Source organism: Pleurodeles waltl, chromosome 4_1 (genome assembly GCF_031143425.1).
Source record: "Pleurodeles waltl isolate 20211129_DDA chromosome 4_1, aPleWal1.hap1.20221129, whole genome shotgun sequence".
Classification (NCBI taxonomy): Eukaryota; Metazoa; Chordata; class Amphibia; order Caudata; family Salamandridae; genus Pleurodeles; species Pleurodeles waltl.
This window is the reverse complement of record NC_090442.1, coordinates 916,875,971-916,897,814: the sequence shown is the minus strand read 5'-3', so window position 1 is coordinate 916,897,814 and position 21,844 is coordinate 916,875,971. Positions and strand designations below refer to the sequence as shown.

At 45.5% G+C, this 21,844-nt stretch overlaps 2 protein-coding genes across 2 annotated transcripts in view; one reads left to right on the top strand and one right to left on the bottom strand.

The window, feature by feature from the left end:
* Positions 1–21,844, top strand: part of FBXL13 (F-box and leucine rich repeat protein 13) — a 1,108,093-nt gene that overhangs the window by 470,675 nt on the left and 615,574 nt on the right. Inside the window, exon 11 of the mRNA XM_069229683.1 lies at positions 10,536–10,636. Within this exon, the coding sequence (XP_069085784.1) occupies positions 10,536–10,636 (101 nt within the window). The remainder of the gene's footprint in view (positions 1–10,535; positions 10,637–21,844) is intronic.
* LRRC17 (leucine rich repeat containing 17) overlaps positions 1–21,844 on the bottom strand; it is a 182,763-nt gene that overhangs the window by 156,844 nt on the left and 4,075 nt on the right. The gene's annotated exons all lie outside the window — the stretch shown is intronic.

The window sequence follows — 21,844 nt, the reverse complement described above, 5'->3', positions numbered from 1 at the left end:
CAGATAAAACAATGAAAAGCAGACAATAATAAATGTAAAGCACAAACTGTTTATGCAATATCAAAACATAAACATAATTGAAATGTTTTAAAAATACATGGTACGGTAAGTAACATATTTGATTAGACCGTATGTGGTCAGATGTGTAGAGTGTACAAATCTACTTATTACCACAGGCTGCCGTTTTTGAGTGTGTGGAGAAGGCATGACTTTTGAGGGCCAAAGTTTCATGATGACCATTCCCTGCCTTAAGTATGGTAATAAACAGCATATTACATTTCACCCATCAACATATATAGCCTTTGTCATGGCACTTGTGTGTAAACAGTTATTTAACCCCTTCGCTGCCAGGCCTTTTTCCCCCTCAGGTGCTAGGCCTTTTTTTGGCTATTTGGAGCAGTTTGCGCTTAGGCCCTCATAACTTTTTGTCCTCCACATAAGCTACCCACGCCAACTGTGGATTGTTTTTTTCCAACATCCTAGGAATTCTAGAGGTACCCAGGTTTTGTGGGTTTCCCTGGAGAAGACCAAGAAATTAGCCAAAATAGAGCAAAAAGTTCACTTTTTTAAACAAAATGAGAAAAATGGCTGCAGAAGAAGGCTGGTGTTTTTTCCCCTGAAAATGGCATCAACAAAGGGTTTGCGGTGCTAAAATCACCATCTTCCCACCTTTCAGGAACAGGCAAACTTGAATCAGAAAACCACATTTTTCAACACAATTTGGGCATTTTACTGGAACATTCCCCATTTTACTAAATGTTGTTCTTTTAGCCTCCTTCCAGTTAGTAACAGAAATGGGTGTGAAACCAATACTAGATCCTGGAACGCTAAATATTTCTGAAAAGTAGACAAAATTCTGAATTCAGCAAGGGGTCATTTAGATAGTGGCAAAATTAGATAATTCTAATGCTCTATTTTGTGGTAGTGTGGTCGAGCAGTAGGCTTATCAGAGGGTAGTGTTAAGCATTTGTTGTACACACAGTCAATAAATGAGGAACACACTTACTCCAGGCCAATAGGTTTTTATATAGAAAAATATATTTCCTTAGTTTATTTTAAGAACCACAGGGTCAAGATTTGAAGTCAACACATAAAATGCAAGGTACTCCACACAGGTAAATTGGGAACTTTGAATAAAAGCAATATCATATACAGTCTTTGTTAAAATGTCAATAAGCTATTTTCAAAGTGGACATACTGCAAAAATCAACAGTTCCTGGGGGAGGTAAGTAAAGCTTAGATTATGAGGTAAGTAAGACACTTACAAGTCTCAGTTCCTGGGCATGGGCAGCCCACCGTTGGGGGTTCAAGGCAACCCCAAAGTTACCACACCAGCAGCTCAGGTGCAGAGGTCAAAGAGGTGCCCAAAACACATAGGCACCTATGGAGAACAGGGGTGCTCCGGTTTCAGTCTGCCAGCAGGTAAGTACCCGCGTCCTCAGGGGCAGACCAGGGGGGTTTTGTAGAGCACTGGGGGGGGGGGGAGGGCGGGAGGGGGGGGACAAGTAGGCACACAAAACACTCCCTTAGCAGCACAGTGGCTGTCAGGTGCAGTGTGCAAAGCAGGTGTCGGGTTTTAGATAGGAAACAATGGTGGGACCTGGGAGTCACTCTAGCGGTGCAGGCAGGCATAGGGGGGCTTCTCGGGGCAGCCACCACCTGGACTGGGCAGAGGGTCGCCTGGGGGTCACTCATGCACTGAGGTTCAGTTCCTGCAGGTCCTGGGGGCTGCGGGTGCAGTGCTGGTTCCAGGCGTCAGGTCCCTTGTTACAGGCAGTCGTGGTCGGGGGGAGCCTCTGGATTCCCTCTGCAGGTGTCGCTGTGGGGCTCCAGGTGGGTCGCAGTGACTGGGGAGTCCTCCCTGTGGTGTTTGTTCTCTGGATCTCAAGCTGGGGGCGTTGGGTGCAGAGTGAGAAGTCTCACGCTTCAGGCGGGAAACAAGTCTTTAAAAGTTGTAGAAAAATGTCAAGATTGTTGCTGTTTCTTGAGCAGAGCCGCTACTCACAGGAGTTTCTTGGTCCTTAGGTTCAGGGCAGTCCTCTGCGGCTTCAGAGGTCGCTGGTCCCTGTTGGATGCGCTGCTGTTGCAGTTTTTCGAGTCAGGAGACAGGCCGGTAGGGCTGTGGCCAAAGCAGTTGTCGTGTTCCGTCGTCTCTGCAGGTTTACAGGTCAGCAGTCCTCCTTCTTAGTTCAGGTTGCAGGAATCTGATTTCCTGGGTTCTGGGGTGCCCCTAAATACTAGATTTAGGGGTGTGTTTAGGTCTGGGAGGGCAGTAGCCAATGGCTACTGTCCTGGAGGGTGGCTACACCCTCTTTGTGCCTCCTCCCTGTGGAGAGGGGGCACATCCCTAATCCTATTGGGGGAATCCTCCAAAACTAAGATGGAGGATTTCTAAAGGCAGGGGTCACCTCAGCTCAGGGCACCTTAGGGGCTGTCCTGACTGGTGGGTGACTCCTCCTTGATTTTCTAATGATCTCCTCCAGCCTTGCCGCCAAAAGTGGGGGTAGTGGCTGGAGGGGCGGGCATCTCCAGTAGCTGGGAAGTGTTGGGACGCTGTAACAAAGGGGGTGAGCCTTTGAGGCTCACCGCCAGGTGTTACAGTTCCTGCAGGAGGAGGAGTGAAGCACCTCCACCCAGTGCAGGCTTTGTTCCTGGCCACAGAGTGACAAAGGCACTCTCCCCATGTGGCCAACAACTCGTCTGGTTGTGGTAGGCTGGCAGAAACTGGTCAGCCCCACACTAGAAGTCAGATTGGTATTCAGGCGGCATCTCTAAGATGCCCTCTGGGTGCATGTTACAATAAATTGCAGTGTGCATTTATTGTGCTGAGAAGTTTGATACCAAACTTCCCAGATTTTGGTGTAGCCATTATGGAACTGTGGAGTTCGTGTTTGACAAACTCCCAGACCATATATTATCTTATGGCTACCCTGCACTTACAATGTCTAAGGTTTTGCTTAGACACTGTAGGGGCATAGTGCTCATGCACATATGCCCTCACCTGTGGTATAGTGCACCCTGCCCTAGGGCTGTAAGGCCTGCTAGAGGGGTGTCTTACCTATGTAACAGGCAGTGTGAGGTTGGCATGGCACTCTGAGGGGAGTGCCATGTCGACTTAGTCATTTTCTCCCCTCCAGCACACACAAGCTGTGAGGCAGTGTGCATGTGCTGAGTGAGGGCTCCCCAGGGTGGCATAAGACATGCTGCAGCCCTTAGAGACCTTCCCTGGCATCAGGGCCCTTGGTACCAGGGGTACCAGTTACAAGGGACTTATCTGAGTGCCAGGGCTGTGCCAATTGTGGAAGCAAAGGTACAGTTTAGGGAAAGAACACTGGTGCTGGGGCCTGGTTAGCAGGATCCCAGCACACTTTCAATCAAAACTTAGCATCAGCAAAGGTAAAAGGTTAGGGGGTAACCATACCAAGGAGGCATTTCCTTACAGATACATCACATTTTTACATTGAAATCTGATGTGTTTTTAGAAAGTGACTAGCTGTGGATTTTGGCCTCTAGCTCAGCTGGCTCCTAGGGAAACCTACCAAACCTGTGCATTTTTTAAAACTAGATACCTAGGGGAATCCAGGACGGGGTGACTTGTGGGGCATTCACCAGGTTCTGTTACCTCAAAATTTGGCAAAAGAAAACACCTTTTCCTCACATTTCGGTGACAAAGTTCTGGAATTTGAGAGGAGCCACAAATTTCCTTCCACCCAGTGTTCCCCCAAGTCTCCCGATAAAAATGGTACCTCACTTGTGTGGGTAGGCCTAGTACCCGCAACAGGAAATGCCCCAAAACACAACATGGACACATCGCATTTTCCCAAAGAAAACAGAGATGTTTTTGCAAAGTGCCTAGCTGTGGATTTTGGCCTCTAGCTTAGCCGGCACCTAGGAAAACCTACCAAACCAGTGCATTTTGTAAAACTAGACACCTAGGGCAGTGTTTCCCAAAGTGTGCGCCGTGGCTCCCTGGTGTGCCATCAGAACTCACCAGGGGCGCCGCACACTTCTAGGGAACACTGAAATGCTTTCATTTTCATACTACCGCACGGCCCCATTCTAAAAATACATCACATTTAGAATGGAGCTGTAGAGGAGTATGAAAAAGAACAAATCTCAGTGGAAATAAATCGAACTTGTTAGGGTTTTGCAATGTTATGTTGTAAGTTGTAAAACCCATCAAGTTTGATTAGTTTCCACTGTAAGTCTCTCTTTCATACTACTGTACAGCTAACAAAACAGCATGATAGTATGAAAGAGAAAGACTTGCAGTGGAAACAAACCAAAATCGATGGATTTTACAATAGACATCGTAACATCGCAAAAACCTAACAAGTTTAGTTTATCTGCATTGCAATTATTTCTGTTGCATACTACTGTACGGCTCCATTTTAAAGACAAGTTACATTTAGAATGGAGCCAAACAGTAGTATGAAAAAGAATGAATCATAGTAGAAATAAATCAAACTTGTTAGGGTTTTGCAGTGTTACATAGTAAATTGTAAAACCCATCAAGCTTGATTTGTTTCCACTCAGTGTTTAATTATTTACAAATAAAAACGTACCTGAAAGCTCTCCTCTGAAACATGTGGCTGCTGCAGTTAAATATGCATGCACAGAAATATGCATGCACATTGAGGCAGCGGTAATCCTAAAGCCATTTTGGGCCTCTTCAATCCAATACATTTACAGCCTCTCCCTGCCCCTTCATTTCACTCTTGCATCTTTCTCCCAATGTGGAGCTTTTCCGTCCTTCTCTTCCTTCATCTTTCCAATATGTGCCTCTGCTCACAATAAATGCCTGATGCAGAAAACTAAAGCCTATGTATGAAAAGTCTGTGCTATATTTGGGTCATTTTTTTTTTATGCAAAAGCAGCGCAAACTTACAAAATATAATTATATTTTAGTTTGCGCTGCTTTTGCGTAAATAAATGATGCAAATGCGACGCAAACTTTTCTTAAATATGGGCCTAAGTGCCAGTCCTTAAAAATATGTGTTGGTGTCCCCCACTGGAAACCCAGTGCTTAATTTGTAAATAAAAATGTGCTGGCGCTCAAAGCTCTCTTTTGAAACAAGCAGATGCTGTATTTAAATGTGCTAGCCTTCTTGGGCCTCTTTAATCCATTTACAGCCACTTCCTACTCCTTCAGCTCACTCATGCAGCTTTTTATTTTCTCTCTTTGTGATGCTTTTTAGTTTTTCTCTTCCTCCACATTTCCCATATGTATTTTTTGCTCTTACTAAATGTCTGATGCAGAAAACCAGAAACCACCTGCTCAAATTAAGCCCTGCGGAAAGCAGTGGCTCAAATTAAGCACTGTTTGCACTGCAATTCTTTCTCATTTATACTCCCATAAGGCTTCATTCTAAAGATGTTATGTTTGGAACAGAGCTGTACGGTAGTATGGAAATGAAAGAATCATAGTGCAAAAATCAGATTTGTAATGTGCATTTGCAGCCCTGAGTAACCCATGTGGGAATGCCATGTGGGGGTGTTAAGGAAGCCACAGCTGTCGGCGTCTGGAATTGTTTGGACCAGCGCATGACGTCTTGCCTAATAAATAAAGAGCGTGTCCGTTTAGGCAGGGTCAGGCACAATCAGGGCAGTGATGGAGTGTTACTTCTGTTTGGGTTCTGCAGCTACTCAAGAAAAGAGGGTAATCAGGAAATTACAAAAATGTCAACATTTAAGAGGAAAGTGGGAGATAAAAAAAAAAAAAAGAATTAGGAAAATGTATTTCTCCCCTTGAGGCCTAAATCAGGTCTATTGTCATATGTGGGACTTCCAATTGTGGTGCTGCAGGATCTGTGATCAAAAATGCTAATGTGTTTTTTTTTTTTTTTTTTTTTTACTTTCCAGAAACAAGAAGAAAGCGCTAGGGCAGGCAGAAAGAGCGTGACAAAAATGTTGTGCATTGGCCTGCAGCAGCAGATTACTGGCAGTGCGTACTCTGTCACTAAAGACAAGTCCCTATCGCAGAAGCCCTTTATCGGTTTAATCCCAATTATTTTTTAGGGAGAAAGGGAAGTGCTCCCGAGTCCTAGCTTACATCCCCCCACCTATAAAAAAAAAAGTGACATAACGGGGAGCTGCAGCCAATGGCCAATAGGTCAAGGGAGCCACGGGTCAAAAACGTTTGGGAACCACTGACCTAGGGGAATCCAAGATGGGGTGACTTGTGGGGCTCTCACCAGGTTCTGTTACCCAGAATCCTTTGCAAACCTCAAATTTTGGCCAATAAAACACCTTTTCCTCACATTTCAGTGACAGAAAGTTCTGGAATCTGAGAGGAGCCATACATTTCCTTTCACCCAGCATTCCCTCAAGTCTCCCGATAAAAATGGTACTTCACTTGTGTGGGTAGGCCTAGTGCCCGCGAAAGGAAATGCCCCAAAACACCATGTGGACACATCAAAATTATAAAATACAAAACTACCTGTTTTTGTGTAGGGGTTGGTGGGGGCACCTGTGTTTTTGGTCCTGGGCTCAGCAGCCATATAGGGAAATCTACCAAACCCAAACATTTCTGAAAACTAGACACCTGAGGGAGTCCAGTGAGGTGTGACTTACGTGGATCCCGTGGGTGTTTTCTTACCCAGAATTCTCAGCAAACCTTAGATTTTGCTAAAAAAAATCAAATTTTTCCCACATTTATGTGTGGGATCGCCGCACCGTCACAAATTTCCTACCACACAATGTTCCCCTCAGTCTCCCAGTAAAAATTATACCTCACTTAAGTAGGTGAGCCAAGTGCCTGTGACAGGGAAGAGCCAAAAACATGTAAAAAATGAGGGGGAACCAAAGCTGGTCCAAAAGGACCATTTTTAAAAACAAAAAACATTTTTAGGCTGACAAATGGGGCAGAATTTGTATCGGTATAGATGCAACAATGCTGGGTGGTACGAATTTTGTGGATTCCTGCAGATTCCAGAAGGTTCCATCACAAAAATGTGGGGAAAATGTGTGATTTCCAGCAAAGTTGGAGGTTCGCCGGGCTTTGTGGTAAGAAAATGGTGCGGGGTGCATGTGAAGCCACCACCCTGGACTACCCAGGGGGGTGTTTAGCTTTTCAGATGTGCCTAGGCCTTGGAGATTTTTCTACATGGCAGCGTCCCAAAGTCCAAAAAGTGCAGCCCTCACCATTTCAAGTGGGACAATTTTGAGGGTTAGACAAGCTCTCATGGCCTAAATGTAAAACCAAAACCCAAAATAATTAAATGTTCTCTTGCTTGCTGTGGGATAAAATGTTTTAGTTTGTGGGAGGAGAGCTGAGAGACTGTTACCCCCTTCAGTTGGGGTGGGGGCATAACCATGCCCATATTAGTTGGTAGCCAGCACCCCAGTATTTTTTTCTTTTAATTCCCTGGCATCTAGTAGGCTTTTTCCTCCACTGGGTGGCAGAACAACTTTGTCCCCATTTATTTGGGGTGGGGTATGGTTATTTTCTGAAAAACATTCTGGTGTCTGGTGGGCTTTCTGCCCCCCTGGGGGGCAGATGAGATTAACAAAAATAAGCCGATTTGCCACCAAGGGGGGCAGAAATGGCCTAAAATAAATTCACCCCCTTAGGCAAGGGTCACTCCTGTTGCATAAAACTGGCGCAAAAAAAAAATCCCTGGTGTCTAGTTGTTTCTGCCCCCCCCTTGGGGGCAGATTGGCCTAAGAAAAATAGGATGATCTGCCCCCAAGGTGGGCAGAAATGGCTTAAAATACATTTTCCACCCTAGGGGAGCGACCCTGCATTAACGGGTCACTCCCCTTATCAATGTAAACAAACAAAAAAAATCCCTGGAGTCTAGTGGCTTCTGCCTGCCCCCCTAATTAATATAGGCCGATCTGCCTCGGGTGGGGGTAGAAAAGGCCTAATAAAATTATTGCCCCCCTGGTGAGCGACCCTTGCCTAAAGGGTCACTCCCCTTATAAAACAAAACAAAAAAAACAAACATCCCTGGTGTCTAGTGGCATTCCTGCAGCATGATCGCGAAAGGGAAGGAAAAGCCTTTCTTTCCCTTTTCATGCCTCTGACCTCCCCCGCCCCCGATCGGAAGAGAAACGAAACTGTTTCTGTTCCGATCGCGCTGGGAGCATGCTTCCAGCACCATGGGAGGTGACCTCTTATGAGGTCAGCACGCGATTGCGCGCTGACGTCATCAGACGTCACTGGGGGGAGGGCCACACTAAAATGAAAGAGCTGGTGCGATGAGTTGTGTACGTTATGTATGGGAGACCCATCATGCTGCTGAATGGAAGTCCTCTTTAAAGATGCTAGGTGAAATTTAGGCACCCAGTCTGTACCATTTGTTCACTGTCTGTGTAAAATGACCAGATTTTGGATGGTCTGTATAAGATCTTTCTTTGGGAGGAAAGACTTGACTACAGAGTAGTCTCAGATGGAGTTCTTAGCTATCTCCTTGAAATGTAGATCAAGGTGCAATAGTTTAATGAATTTGAAGCCGAGAGACTTAGGGCCAGATGTAGCAAGATATGATTTTGCGACTCTGAAATTGCGAGTCTATGCGACTCACAATCGCAAGGGGGTCGCAAAGACCCACCTCATTAATATTAATGAGGTGGGTCGCAATTTGCGACCCCTTTGCAATTCCCTGCACTCACAGGGATGGTGGGGTGCTGGAGACAGCAGACCTCCATGTCTGTGACTGCTTTTTTAATAAAGCAGTTTTTTGTTTTGGGATTGCAGCCCGTTTTCCTTAAAGGAAAACGAGTTGCAATACTAAAGAAAAAATGAAACCATTTGGTTTCGTTTTTTCAGAGTAGGCAGTGGTCCATTGGACCTCTGCCTACTCTGAAAAAATATTTTGGGTGACATTCACAAAGGGGAAGGGGTCCCAATTGGACCCCTTCCCTTTTGCGAATGAGTTAGCACCCACTTGACATGGGTGCTAACTGCGGATTGCTTTGCGACTGCGTTCGCAGTCACAAAGCAATTCCGCATCGCAGTGCGAATCGCAAATAGGAAGGGAGCACCCCTTCCTATTTGCGAGTCGCATTCCCATTTTGCGAGTTGGAACCGACTCGCAAAATGGAATTGTGCATCGCGATGCACGTTTTGCATGGCGCAATTTCACAGTTTGCGCCATGCAAAACACTTCATACATCTGGCCCTTACTTGAGTTAATAATTATAGTGTGAGGCTCAAGTTAGGCAGTCTACTTTGTAGGCATGCACTGTAGGACCCATAAGACCCTTTATGCCACAGTCCGGTCTACATGGGCCTAGTGCTTGTGTTTCTTCCACTGCATCCATTACCAAACTATGCACAAATTGGCAGACCAACACTATTCAAGGTTATCTAACATGTGACCCTAAGCCTAGACTTTAATAGGGCAAAAGACGTTCTTGAAAAAGGCATTTACGTAATACCTTAGGGACAATTCCAGATCCTTTAAAACTTTTAAGTTATGCCCGATTTTGTAAATATATCTGTTTTCTACCATACCCATTGTTCACATGTTCTAAATACTGTGAATTTTATTTTCCCTGTTTCACTTTGTTTAGAATCTATGGAAGCCCACTGCACACAAATAAACGCACAGAGATAGGTAGCCTTGACCGGGCCCATCAGTAGCATCCATCCATGTCAGGGCTTGTGCTAAGGGGCCAGTGCAGAAACTGTGGCAATCCAGAGTGTAGCTTGCTTATCAGTTTGAGGTGCAAAATGACCATACTTAGTGTTCCGAGAACCAGGTGTTATTAAAACAAATTGTCATGCTGATAGCACTTCATGTTATGTCACTGATAGGAATGGTCAAAGTCCTGTGATATTAATGGGAATATGATGTCACACCTGGTGCTGTCTTTGGGGCCAGGGGTTATTTTAGAGATAACTGGATTGCCAATTTAAATCGGCAATTACACATATAATTTGTTCTGAAATACTGTATTCTAAGAAAATACACGCACTCGTCCATTAATATCTGGCTTGAGATCCTTCAGTTAGATGGATAAATATAAAATTCAACCTCAACACTGAAACATCAGCAATTGAAGGACCATGCTGCCTAACTAGGCCCAAGACAGCGGAATGCCTTCGAGGACAAAACTTACTGCATTTCTAGATGCCTGTTTTTATAGTGTTTCTTGTAGCACTTTGTCAAGTTGTTCCATGCTGTTCCACTTGAATTGATGAGTTCTACGATCAAAATAAAGCACGATGAGAAATTCGTTCTGTCAGCGCATCAAATTGTGACTTCATCGGAAGGGGACTTATAACCATTGATGTCAGGAGCTCGTTGAAAAATCACGAGAATAACTTACACTGAATATTAAACAATGATGGGATTGACTTCCACCGTCCAGTTTTGAGCCAATTTAGTTGAAAGATGTACTGCTCTGTGGCCTGTGACACGGTTATACAACAATACAGAGTCTGTTTTCTCATATCCAAAGAAATTGTGAGCACCGCAAGCTTTGATAAACATTGACTGTCGCCATGATGTAGAACACAGTCGCACTCATTTTGAGTAATCTAAGGGATCCTAATGTGTCATAATGATTGTTTTCTTGTCACTCAGGATGAATCGATGCGCATCATTTCAGAGGGTTGCCCGGCTCTTCTCTATTTGAATCTGTCATACACGGACATTACCAATGGGACTCTAAGAATGCTGTCAAGGTAAATCAATATCTTGTCTTAGCTGTGTAAGCTGCCTTTAATAGAATAAAAGGAGATAATAACTTATGGTTACTCCGGTTCAGGATTTTATTTTATTTCCCATCCTTTCTTGCATATTCGCCTGTGTGGTGATTTATTGGACGTGCTATTATTGGGCGCAAAGTGCCAATAGTGAGCTTTTAGTTATCTTTTGCGGAAGACCTATTGTGGACAGTACCAATACTTACAATAGACTTTGGGTCAGCCCATTAATTAGCATTGGTTGTTTTCATAACAATATTATTTGTTTGCTTCTAATTCAATAGCTTTCCTTTCTTTCCTTCGGTCTGTGCCTCCCTTGGAGCATATCTGTGTACTGTCCTATTAATTGAATCCTTCCATGATTTACATTAAGGGAATCTACTTTTTTCTTTGAACACCACTTGTGAGTCAGTGTGTTTTCTTGCTTTCTTCCTCTTGTGCTGATTCCATGTTCAAAACCCTACCCCGTGCATTCTTTGTTGCTTTCACTGTTCCCTAACTTGCCCGTTGCTCTCACACCCCACCCACTGTGTGCTGCTTGGTTTTAAAGTTTTTATTTGTTTTAGTTTACATCTCCATTGCTTTCCCCTCGCTGCACTCAAAGCTCATCATTGCTTGTATCTTCCCTTCCCCGCACCATCTGTATCTGTTCTGCCATTGCCCTCCCTTCCTGACTCGAGTGTCTTGTGATTGTTTTCTTGTTTTTATTTTTATAGGGCCCAGCAGCTGCAATTTGCTGCCGAGCTGCTCCTTTCCAAACATATGTGTTTTGGTGCACTTTATATATTAATTCATTGCTTCAATCTCAATGGCTGATGTAGGAAGCTGGTTCTGGTGCACCAAAGTTAAATACACTGTGCTGAGAGTTCAGTGGATTCCCAAAAAGCTTGCATAGGCAAAAATAGATAGGTCTAATGTTCTATTTGTAGTAGTGTGGGCAAGCAGTTAGGCTTATCAAGGAGTTGTGTTAAGCATTTGTTGTACTCACAGAGGCAACAGATGAGACGCACACTCAAAGAATAAGTCCAAGACTAATTTAGAAAAATAACAGTTGCTTTTATATATGCTTTGAGCCAAAGAACTTTGTTACAAGGTAAGCAGTTTTTATATGAAAAATACTTTTCAGTTGAGGGGTGTGGCCCTGGAAGATGGCTGGTGGAATGCGCCTTTAGGCAGCTCCTCGTGGCCCCGGCCTAATCCGCCCATAATCCTGCCACGTAGATGATCAAACCTGTGGAATTACACAATTAAAGCTTCTCTGTAACCTCCCAAAGATTGTGGCTGAAAGGTGGGTGGATGGCACACCAAACTGAGTGGAGAGATTGGAGCGAGCTGGCCTGACTTGGGCCTGTGGCTGAAGGTCAGAAGATTTGAGTGAGCTGTCCGGCCTGCCTGGGCTCCCTTGTGAGATTGAAGCGGCCGTGGGCATCGGAAGGGAGTGGTGCAGACAGGACCAGCTGGCCCCCATCGCTGGAGGCACCAAGTGGAGAGAGGGGCCCAATCTGCTTGCGAGGGCTGGTGGTGTGAGATGTGCTGCCGCTGGAGTCCTGCTGGCGGAACGGGGAGTAGTGCTTGCCTGACCTGGGCCGGACTTGGAGAGAGGACTGCCAACCACCTGGACAGCGTGACTGGTGAATGCAGACTGGGCATGGTGCCCACCCATCGCAGTGCAGCTGGAGATCGGCCTGGAGAACGTGGGTCCACGCTCGTTGAGGAGTGGTGGCCCAGAGAGCTGGTCCTAAGGCATAGGGTGCCAATCGCTATGAGGGCCTAGAGATAAGTTGGTTGGGCCCTGCTGCCTGGACACCAGAATAGACCTGAGGGGTGCCAGGGGGCACCTGGAGATCTGTTGTGCCCCCGGCCTTCCCTCCTGCCACAGGTGCCCTTCCTAACGGTATATTATCCCTGCTCGGGGACAGGTGACTGTGGCGCCAGCTGCACTTGGCCTCAGTGGGCAGCGGGACAGACCTTGCTGCGAGGCACCAGCCCCCCCCTCACACGCACTGATTGAAAAAGCAGAGCTTACGCGTGGGGGCTCCTTTACTGCATACCTTGGCTGATTGCTCAAGGACCCCCTATCCGTCTGAACAAACTGCCATTCCCATGTTGACTGCTGCTGGGGGCAATTGAGTTTAGCCTGTGGAATAATCATCCTTGACTTAGCCTTGACTGTGTAAGGTTACTGTTGAAACGAACTGGATAGGATTGGAGTGAACCCCCCTGATGGGGCGACTCTGTATCTGCCTTGGCATCAGAGACCAATGCCTGCATACCTACCTTGGTGAACTTCTAGCCACTGATATGGGAGCTTTTTAAACTGTGTGCCACAATGGTAGGCAGGTGAGCCTTGTAATTGCGTGAATCGCCCCGTGATGCCTGGATGTCAGGTTACACACATGAGGAAAAACCAAACAGGTTCCACCCCTTGGGATTACTATGGATTTACAGTATGAATTGTTGTTGTTATACTGTCTGTCCAGGGTGGGGGCTGTCATATGGGGAATGTTATGCAGAGTTACCTCCACTGTGGGGGAATTTTATTGTTTTTGTAGGGCGTCAATATTATTTGTAAACTGGAACTCAACATAAGAACGCTTGTGGCGGTGTGACTGGGCGGGGGGCCTGACAGCAGAACACCAGGGGAATGCTGGGGGGGGACACATGGGGACTTTAATGGCTAATTCTGTGAATATTATATCTTTTAATGTGCGGGAACTGAGACACTACACTAAGAAATATACGGTAGACTCTTATTTAAAGCACCAAGGGGTGCAGACAGGCTGCCTCCAGGAGATCCAGCTTATGGAGGAAGAGGGATCTAAACTGGCTAAGAAATGGAGGGAACAACTATTCACAGCCACCTATTCTACGTATGTACGGGGGTTGCCATTTGGTTTGCTCCCGGGGTTCCATTCCAACATATATATAGCAAAGCAGATGTGGGGGGAGGGTTGTTATATTCTGCTTCATGGTACACTGGATGAAAGGAACCCTTAATACATATGTCCCCAACACAGATGACAGGTGTTTTTTTGATCGGATGCAGGAACTTTTTGAGGATAGCAGGGGACACCCAATACTATGGGCAGGGGATTATTAATGTATCTTCAACGCCGATGAGGCTCGCTAACCCCCCAAATACGAGACTAAACCCCTTATGATGAAATCACTAGCTACGGTCATGCATAATCTGGCGAGCTCTGTATCCGGAGGGTAGGTATTACACGTCATTCGCTTATGCATGATACCTTTAGTAGACTGGATAGGATCTTAATTGCCAGGTTAGACCCTGGGAAACTGGAGACAGTGACATACCTCTGGAGGTATTTATCAGATCGTGCACCGGTGATGTTGCGCATACGATGGGTAGATACTCAACATCGAGAGCGCCGATGGCGTATGCCCCCAGATCTCCTGACAGACGTGGTGTGCCGGGAAGAACTGGCAGCCTCTTTAGCGGACTACTTGGAGATTAACTGGGATGCCCTGTCACAAAAATGATGGCCTGGGAGCCACTTGAGGTAGTGATACGTGGAGCTTGCCTGGGTATGGTATGTGGAGTTAAGAAGAAGCTAGAGAAGGACCTGAGGGATTGTGAGAATCGACTAATGGAGCTACAGAGCGCCAATATAACTAACCCGCAAATTAGAGTGGTGGACCTCCAGCTCAGAAGAGTGATATTAGGTATATGCGATACTTTACATAAATGCACACTGCGTACTTATCAGCAACATCTGCATAGAGAAGGTGATAAGTCAGGTAGGTTGTCGGCCTGGTTATTACTCTGAGAACAGGTGGTCCCACCTGTGCTACCCCTTCACAACTCTGAGGGCACATTAGTAACCACCTGGGCAGCCATAATGGATGCCTTTTTGCAACACTTTAAGATGGTGTATCGAGCCGGGGACATTGGTCCTGCTGAGGAGATTGAAACTTATCTGAAGGACCTGGGAGTTTCCGTGCTTGATCCCAATACTGCCTGGGAATTGGTCCCGGAAATCACACTGGAGGAGCTGGGAGAGGCAATTAAAGTGCTCAATAGGTCCAAAGCTCCACGGGGGCATGGACTCCCTACAGACTTCTATCAGACCTACAGAATTCTATCTACAATTCTAAAAGTGAAATTGTTGGAGGTCTACTGTGAGTCTAGGGAAAAAGGAGTGTTACTGCACTCCATGAGGAAAGGCATAGTGTGCTTTATGACGAAACCAGGGGGGATCTGGCTGATCCTTCATCATACAGACCCCTGACTATGCTCAACTCGGAAGTAAAGGTGCTTTGTAAAATCATAGCAACACGCCTGGGGGAGTCATCCAAACATTGATCTATGACGATCAATGCGATTTTATGCCCGCACGCAGCACTGTTTTTAATACACGCAGATTACCACAATACATGAGACTAGGGATAGTGCTTAAGAGCTAGCACTGGTGTCATTAGGTATAGAGAAAGCCTTGGCTACTGTCGAATGGCCATACATGATGGCGGTGCTGCACTGTATGGGATTTGGGACTGCATCTGGTGGCTGGGTGCACTTGCTCTACACTGAGCCCATGGCCCGGGTGTGGGTTGGGGTGATCTATCTGAGCTGTAGGAGGTGGGGAGAGGGACTAGACAGGGGTGTCCTCTGTCGCTCCTGCTTTTTGCTATTGCTATTGAGCCACTGGCAATATTGCTGTGCAGGGATGTTGCAGGCAAATCAATTCTTTACCCACTTCGGAACTTGGTCGGAAGGACCTTGGCCCGATTGCCGGACTTGGAACTTCGGTAGAGACGGAGAGATTCAGGTACCTTGGGATACAAGTAGCACACACGGAGAATGATTTCAGGTGCCTGACTGGCGACATACTCCTGACAAAATTGGAGGCGTCAGGTTCCTTCTCGTCCCAGCTCCAGTTGTTGGTATCGAGTTGGACGGCAGTGGCAAAATGGTCTTCCTGCCAAGGCGCCTTTACCTTGTACAAAAAGCTTTGTACAAACCCCAACAGGAGTTTTTTCGTAAACTGGATAGTTTACTTGTGTCATTGGTGTGGGGTAGGAAACAGAGCAGGGGGGTGTTCCAGGCACTAAAGTGTCACATAGAGGACAGGGGATTTGCTATCCCAGACATTTGCTTGTATTAATGTGCGGCCACATTACAGCATGTGGCAAAATGGCTAATAACCTCTAATAATTAGGAGAATAAATTATATGAGTGGTCTGCGGGCCCCACAGGAGTCTGTGACACATTACCAAGGGGTCCGCAGGCCTGGGCCGGCAGGAAGGCACTTCTCCAGCTGGGGACTGTGAAAGAAACCCATGCATGTTTTTAAATTTATTACTTCCTTTGTGCAGCAGTTTTAAAAGCACTGCAAAGTTGCTTGTACATCCAGCATCTTTTGGGCAAAAATAAAAGCATCAAGATAACTCTGATGATTAATTCACCTGCTGGAGAGAGATGTGAGTTTTGTCTAGTGGCAGTTTTGACTCCTCTAAGGTAGCGCAGATGGTTAATGTGCGTGCTCCAAAGAACAGTATTTTATGTGCATAGCACAGTCGGTTACTGCTTTTGTCACAAAGATTCTTTTGTTACTGTGCAGTACATAAATTACAATCCTAATCTAGCACAATGAGGTATGAACTCCCTTCAAAGAGCTGCATGCAAACTGCATGGCACAAATTATAAAGTTATGTTTTTTCCCCAGTCTTTGATTTTCCTTATGCTGCTAAAAAAGATTTGCTGGCGTAGAAATATGTTCTTATTATTAAAGTCAGCGCTAACCACTGTGTTATGTTCTGAATCCTGAGGTTGTGCTTCTCTAGGCCAAGCACTCTTATAAAATGCCTACCAGTGTGGATGACGTGAATCCTACACCTTTTAGTCTCCTGTAAAGTGCTTAGACACCCTACACTGGTATGACAGGTGCTATAAAACAAATGAATTACGTGTGAGAGAGGTTATGGAGAGATGAGAGGTCCTTATGGTTTTACTTCCTTTCCCCTACACATATTTATGCGAAAGATCTTTCTCAGTTCTTATTAACCTAACAAACAAAATCAGAAATCACTTGGGAAATGCAGAATTTGACCTGAGGATTCAGCTTTCCTAAATAAAACCAAACATTAAAAAGTTAGTCGCCAAGATGCAGCGCCAACCTTCCCATTAAAATGTTTTGATTTTTGCATATTTTTTCAATACAGGATAACTATATCTTTAGTATTTTGAGTATTTGTTTGGTGTGTACTAGTTTGTGTATTTTTTGTGAATTTCTGTTTAATTGTTTGAAATTTAAGTTGTACAAATTGCTTGGTGGTCCCCGGCCTCCAGTAGTGATTCAGTGAGGGTCCTCAGGAGCCAAAAGGTTGGGAACCACTGCTATGCTTCACTCCTCTACTCAAAACCAACCTTGCAGATCCTTTCTTCCTTTGTGCAGAGCTCCATGTTCCCATCCAAAGGATTTCCTATGTAAATGGGCCCCATCATGCCAATTTCAGCCAGTCATAGAGCACCCCTACCTCCCCCTCCACTAGGTTTGGAGCCAGTCTGACTAGAAAAACAAAAGGGAAGCAACGCCAGGTGTGAGCTACATCTGCCACTGATAAGGTAGGCATCATATTATGCTCCGGAAGGGGTTGTGCAAAGGCCCTGGAACATTATTTTTCAAGGAAGAAAGACACCTCCCTGCTCCCTAAGCCCTTTGCCGGTGTCTGAGAGCAATCCACATCTCACTCCAGGGGAGCCATCGGGGGGACGGGTGACAACAAGACACTGGCAGGAAAACCTTTTTGGTTTGTGAAGAAACAGATAATTTCTGAAAGTGTCTGTTACTTATTAATAATATAAAAAAACTGATGTTCCCTTTAAATTGGATCTTAAATTACTATTAAAAAGAGTCCTTGCATGTTGTTATAGCTATTTCCAATGTAGTTTAGCACTTACTCATGGAATATTGTAAACCAGTGTTAGCCTTTGGGAAATCCAGCCTTGCCATAGTGAAAATAGCAGCTTTGGAAGTTTTTCACTACCAGGGCATGTAAAACATTAAACATACATATGCCCTACTATGTAATACCATGTACCCTGCCCTACAGGCACCTACAGTCTATATTACAGGTGACTTGCAAGTATTAAAAAGGAAGGTTTACACCTTTTAAAAGGTTTAGTTTGACAGGTCAAAATAGTTGTTTTAGAAACTGCAGTTAAAAGGTAAAACATGCCCCCAGCCCTGCAGTGGCAGGGCTGGGGACATGTTTTACCTTGTCTCTTTGTTGGTGATACAATAAGTGCTGCAGTCCACTAGTGACATTTAATTTAAGAGCCCTAGGTATTGGGGTGTAACATATATTAGGGACTTATAGGTAAGCTAAATGTGCCATTTAGGAGTTCATCCAATTTCTACATGTTTCAGGAGTCAGAGCACACTCGCTGCGGCCTGGTTAGCAGACTCCCAGTGCCAGTGCACAGAGTAAAAAAAAACTGCAACATAAGCCAATAGGGGTGAACATGCAAAAAGTGGCATTGTCTTACAGTAGTTTACTGCTGCATCATGATGCATGAACATGTATGCATTTTTTCCGTTATCTCCTTTTTTTGCGTGGTGATGTAATATAGCATCATCAAAAGGCATTTTATTTCTCTTTTTGCCCGACCTAAAAAGCATCATCAGTCTCAATTTGTTGCAATGGTCAATGCGGGTTAGTATTTTCACTGCAAACGTCCCTCATCCCTATTTACTCAAAATGGACAAGCACTTTCAATGTAGGCTGTGAGACAAAGAGTTCTGGACTGGGCTTTCACGTTTGAATTAAATGTGTGATGCTGGGCAAACCACTTCTCCCCCTGTTTCTTTTTCCAATTATCTCCCCGAAATTGGGGATGCTCAGACTCGGGTTAACTGTCAGTTCTAGGTGAAATACAAATATATATATATATATATATATATATATATATATATATATATATATATATATATATATATATATTATACATATATACGGACAAACCCAGTTTGGTGTTGACCACTGTGCCTTTCAATCTCCAAGGCCAAAACAGTGAGTACCACTGAGTTCAATATCAGTAAACATCTGTTATTATCAATTGCATCAAAGAATCTTCTGGGGTAAACAGGAGCTTTACAAGTGCACGTTATGTTAAAGTGTTCATAAAATTAAAGCAGGCTTACGACAATGTAGTGTAAACCAAATGATATTAAGCGTATGATAAATCCAGGCTAAGTATAACTCAAATTTAAGGATCTTATCCACAACTTGCTTCTTACATGCAAAGTGTAGGAAAATAATCAGCTAGTGTGACTGGGTGATTTGAAGTTGGGGAGGGACATTTATGAAAACTTGCAGTTGTATCAGAACGGGACATATGTGCCCAGGTCTCTCTGGCTATGAAATGGGGACATTTCTTTGGATCAGACCCCTGGTCCCTTTCAAGTGCGTAGACGTGCTGGCATACATGGAAGGGTGCTAAGTGTTTGCAGAAGGGATCTTAGCTGGTACTGCAGTTTTGCTGGGTAGCATCTACTCCCCGAACACGGGCCAGTCGCTCCACCCTGCTGTCCTAGAGAATCAGGCCTTTCGCCAGACCCTATGTGAAACCATAACCCATTAAATAGCTCAAAACAGTAACACGACCTCCACCCGCCTCATATAATGGGATGCGCTTAAAACAGAGGTCTAAGGGCATTGTATAAGCACACTTATTGGCGCCCGATCTAGTGAGAGCTGAACCAAATAGACAACTTCTTATTTGGCCTGGAAAAGGCTGCTGTGGTGGATAAGCATGCACAGGACAAACTATGCACTGCACGGGAACGCCACCAGCAGCTGATTGAATCCTTTCACTGCATAGGTTTAAGGCATACTATGGTAAGGTACACACAGAGAGGGGTCAGTTGGAGTGTTTCCTTGTGTAGCTCATAAAACAAGGCTGCATCACCACTCCCAAAGCTGCCATTGTCTCTCCCCAGGCAATATAGCATACTCTCAGGAAGCCATAAACACAGCATTCTGCACCCACTATCAGGCATTGTACTGCTCCTCAGCCCGTCTGCGGTGGCCTGACAGCACTGACTTCTTCTGGCTGATCACCCTGTCGGTGGTGCCTGCCATGCATAGAGCCTCTCTATACTACCTGTTCACGGAGCAAGAAATCTGTAGCGCCATACGTGACTCCCCAACTTGCAAAACGCCAGGCATGGACGGACTACCAAATGAATTTTACAAAACCTATCAGGGCCTACCAGTCTCGAGGTTGGCAGAAATATACATCTCCACTCTAGATGCCACAATACTGCCACAATATATGCATGAGGCCCTTGTGGTCTCTCTCCCCAGGGCACGGCACGATCCACCTGTCTTCAACTCTTAACAACTCCTGGCCATGTTGGGCAGCGATTATAAGATCCTAAGTTAAATACTAGACTACTGAAAGCAATGTCATCTTGGTCTACTCTGACCAAAATTACTTTAAACCATACAGGTCCACCTTAGTCACCTCTTTCACCACTAGTTTTTGCATGGGTGATTGAGCTTTTGGTTCATCGCCTCTGCCAGTTTGGGAGAACCTGTGGTATCCCGATCAATGATGACACATGCAGCCTCACTCTGTGTGGATGATGTCTTGATATACATCAGAGATATCCGTGAGGGACTGCCCGACTTTGTGTTCTGGTGCTCTCTCCCCATGATAGTGCTGCACCAGGTCTCCTTCTCCAAGATAGTTATAATGCCAAGACCTCTTTACTATTTTGCCAACTTGGCGACCCCTGTATGCCGTAGCATTTTCTGCATGTTGGACACCATGATGGGAGATTTGGTCTGCAACAACGAGTGGCACAGAGATGTGCTGGCCAACCTGCAACTAACCACGGTCTAGGAGCCCCGATATTTGAACATTACTACATGGTGGCACAGCTCCACTGGTCAGGCCTTTAGCTGGGTAGCCACAACTTGTCTAAGATGGGTAACAGTGACTGACGAAGAGCCCAGACTATCGCTAGGGGGCTATTTCTCCTGAAATCAGAGCTACCAAAGCCATCAAACAAGCTGCTGAAAATAACCCATCGCTGCTATCATGGTGCCTTCTGAGCCACCCTGACTAAAATTATATATTCTCCTGTGAATCTGCTACTGAACAGTCTCATATTCTGGCATATTATGGCAGGCCACAGGGGGAGATGTTGCTGGGGCATAGGAGGAAGCGGGGATTAGTACCACAGGGGACTTGTTCCAGGATAAATCACTAATCCCCTTTGCTCTCTTATCCGAGTTTGTAATGTACTAACACTTGATTGCAGAGCCTGAGCGTCTTTGGGGAATCACAAACACTGAGCATTCTATCCTCCTGTAACTCCAGGTACTGTTCAGCATGGCAACAGGCCAGAAGTTTGTCTCCTGAATTGATAAACCCATCCCAACAGAACCTTGGGTCCTTCGGCAGCACTTTGCCAGAAACTGAAACTTGACCTGGACCACCCTCTAAAATAATTGCATACCCACACAAAGTCTGTCTCAATGCGCAATTTCAATACAAACAGAACAACATACTGCACAGAGCTTACTTGGCCCTAGCCCAGATTCACAAGATCTACCCAGTTAGTTATCAGACTGTCCTTGTTTCCACGCTTCACAAGCTTTGTCCTAGTCGTTTTGGCCAGTAGTCTGTAAAATTCTCTCCAAGACCACTGGTCAAAGTAAATTGAATTGCATGGAGAGCTGCATACCTGGGCTCTACAAGTGATGGAAAATCTGGGCAAGGAGGATGGGGATGTGACAGGGCGGGGTGACAAATTGATTCTTTGCTCTAGCCGTATGTCCTTGCCTCTGGTCACTCAGTGGCAGGACACCGTGATCCAATAGGCGGAAACAGAGTCTGTATTACTGCATCATGAAGAGACACTGAGGTCTTTGTACTCGGCCCCATTGTACAGTTACGGCTGACGACTTCTCCACAACTCTGCTCTCTGCTGCACTGCAGGCACAGGCTCCGATCCTGCCCTGCAGCCAGTCATGACGCAGGTCAGAGCAGCATTAGCAGGCTAGAGCACCCTAGCTGGGCGCTCCAATGCAGAAGCAGCCTGGCTGGGTGCTCCAATGCAGACTAGGAGACTGGGCTTGCTCTCTCCAACCCGGCAACACAGTGCCGGGCTGGAGAGAGCACAGTGCGCATGTCTTTTTGGCTGGCCTGAGACAGCC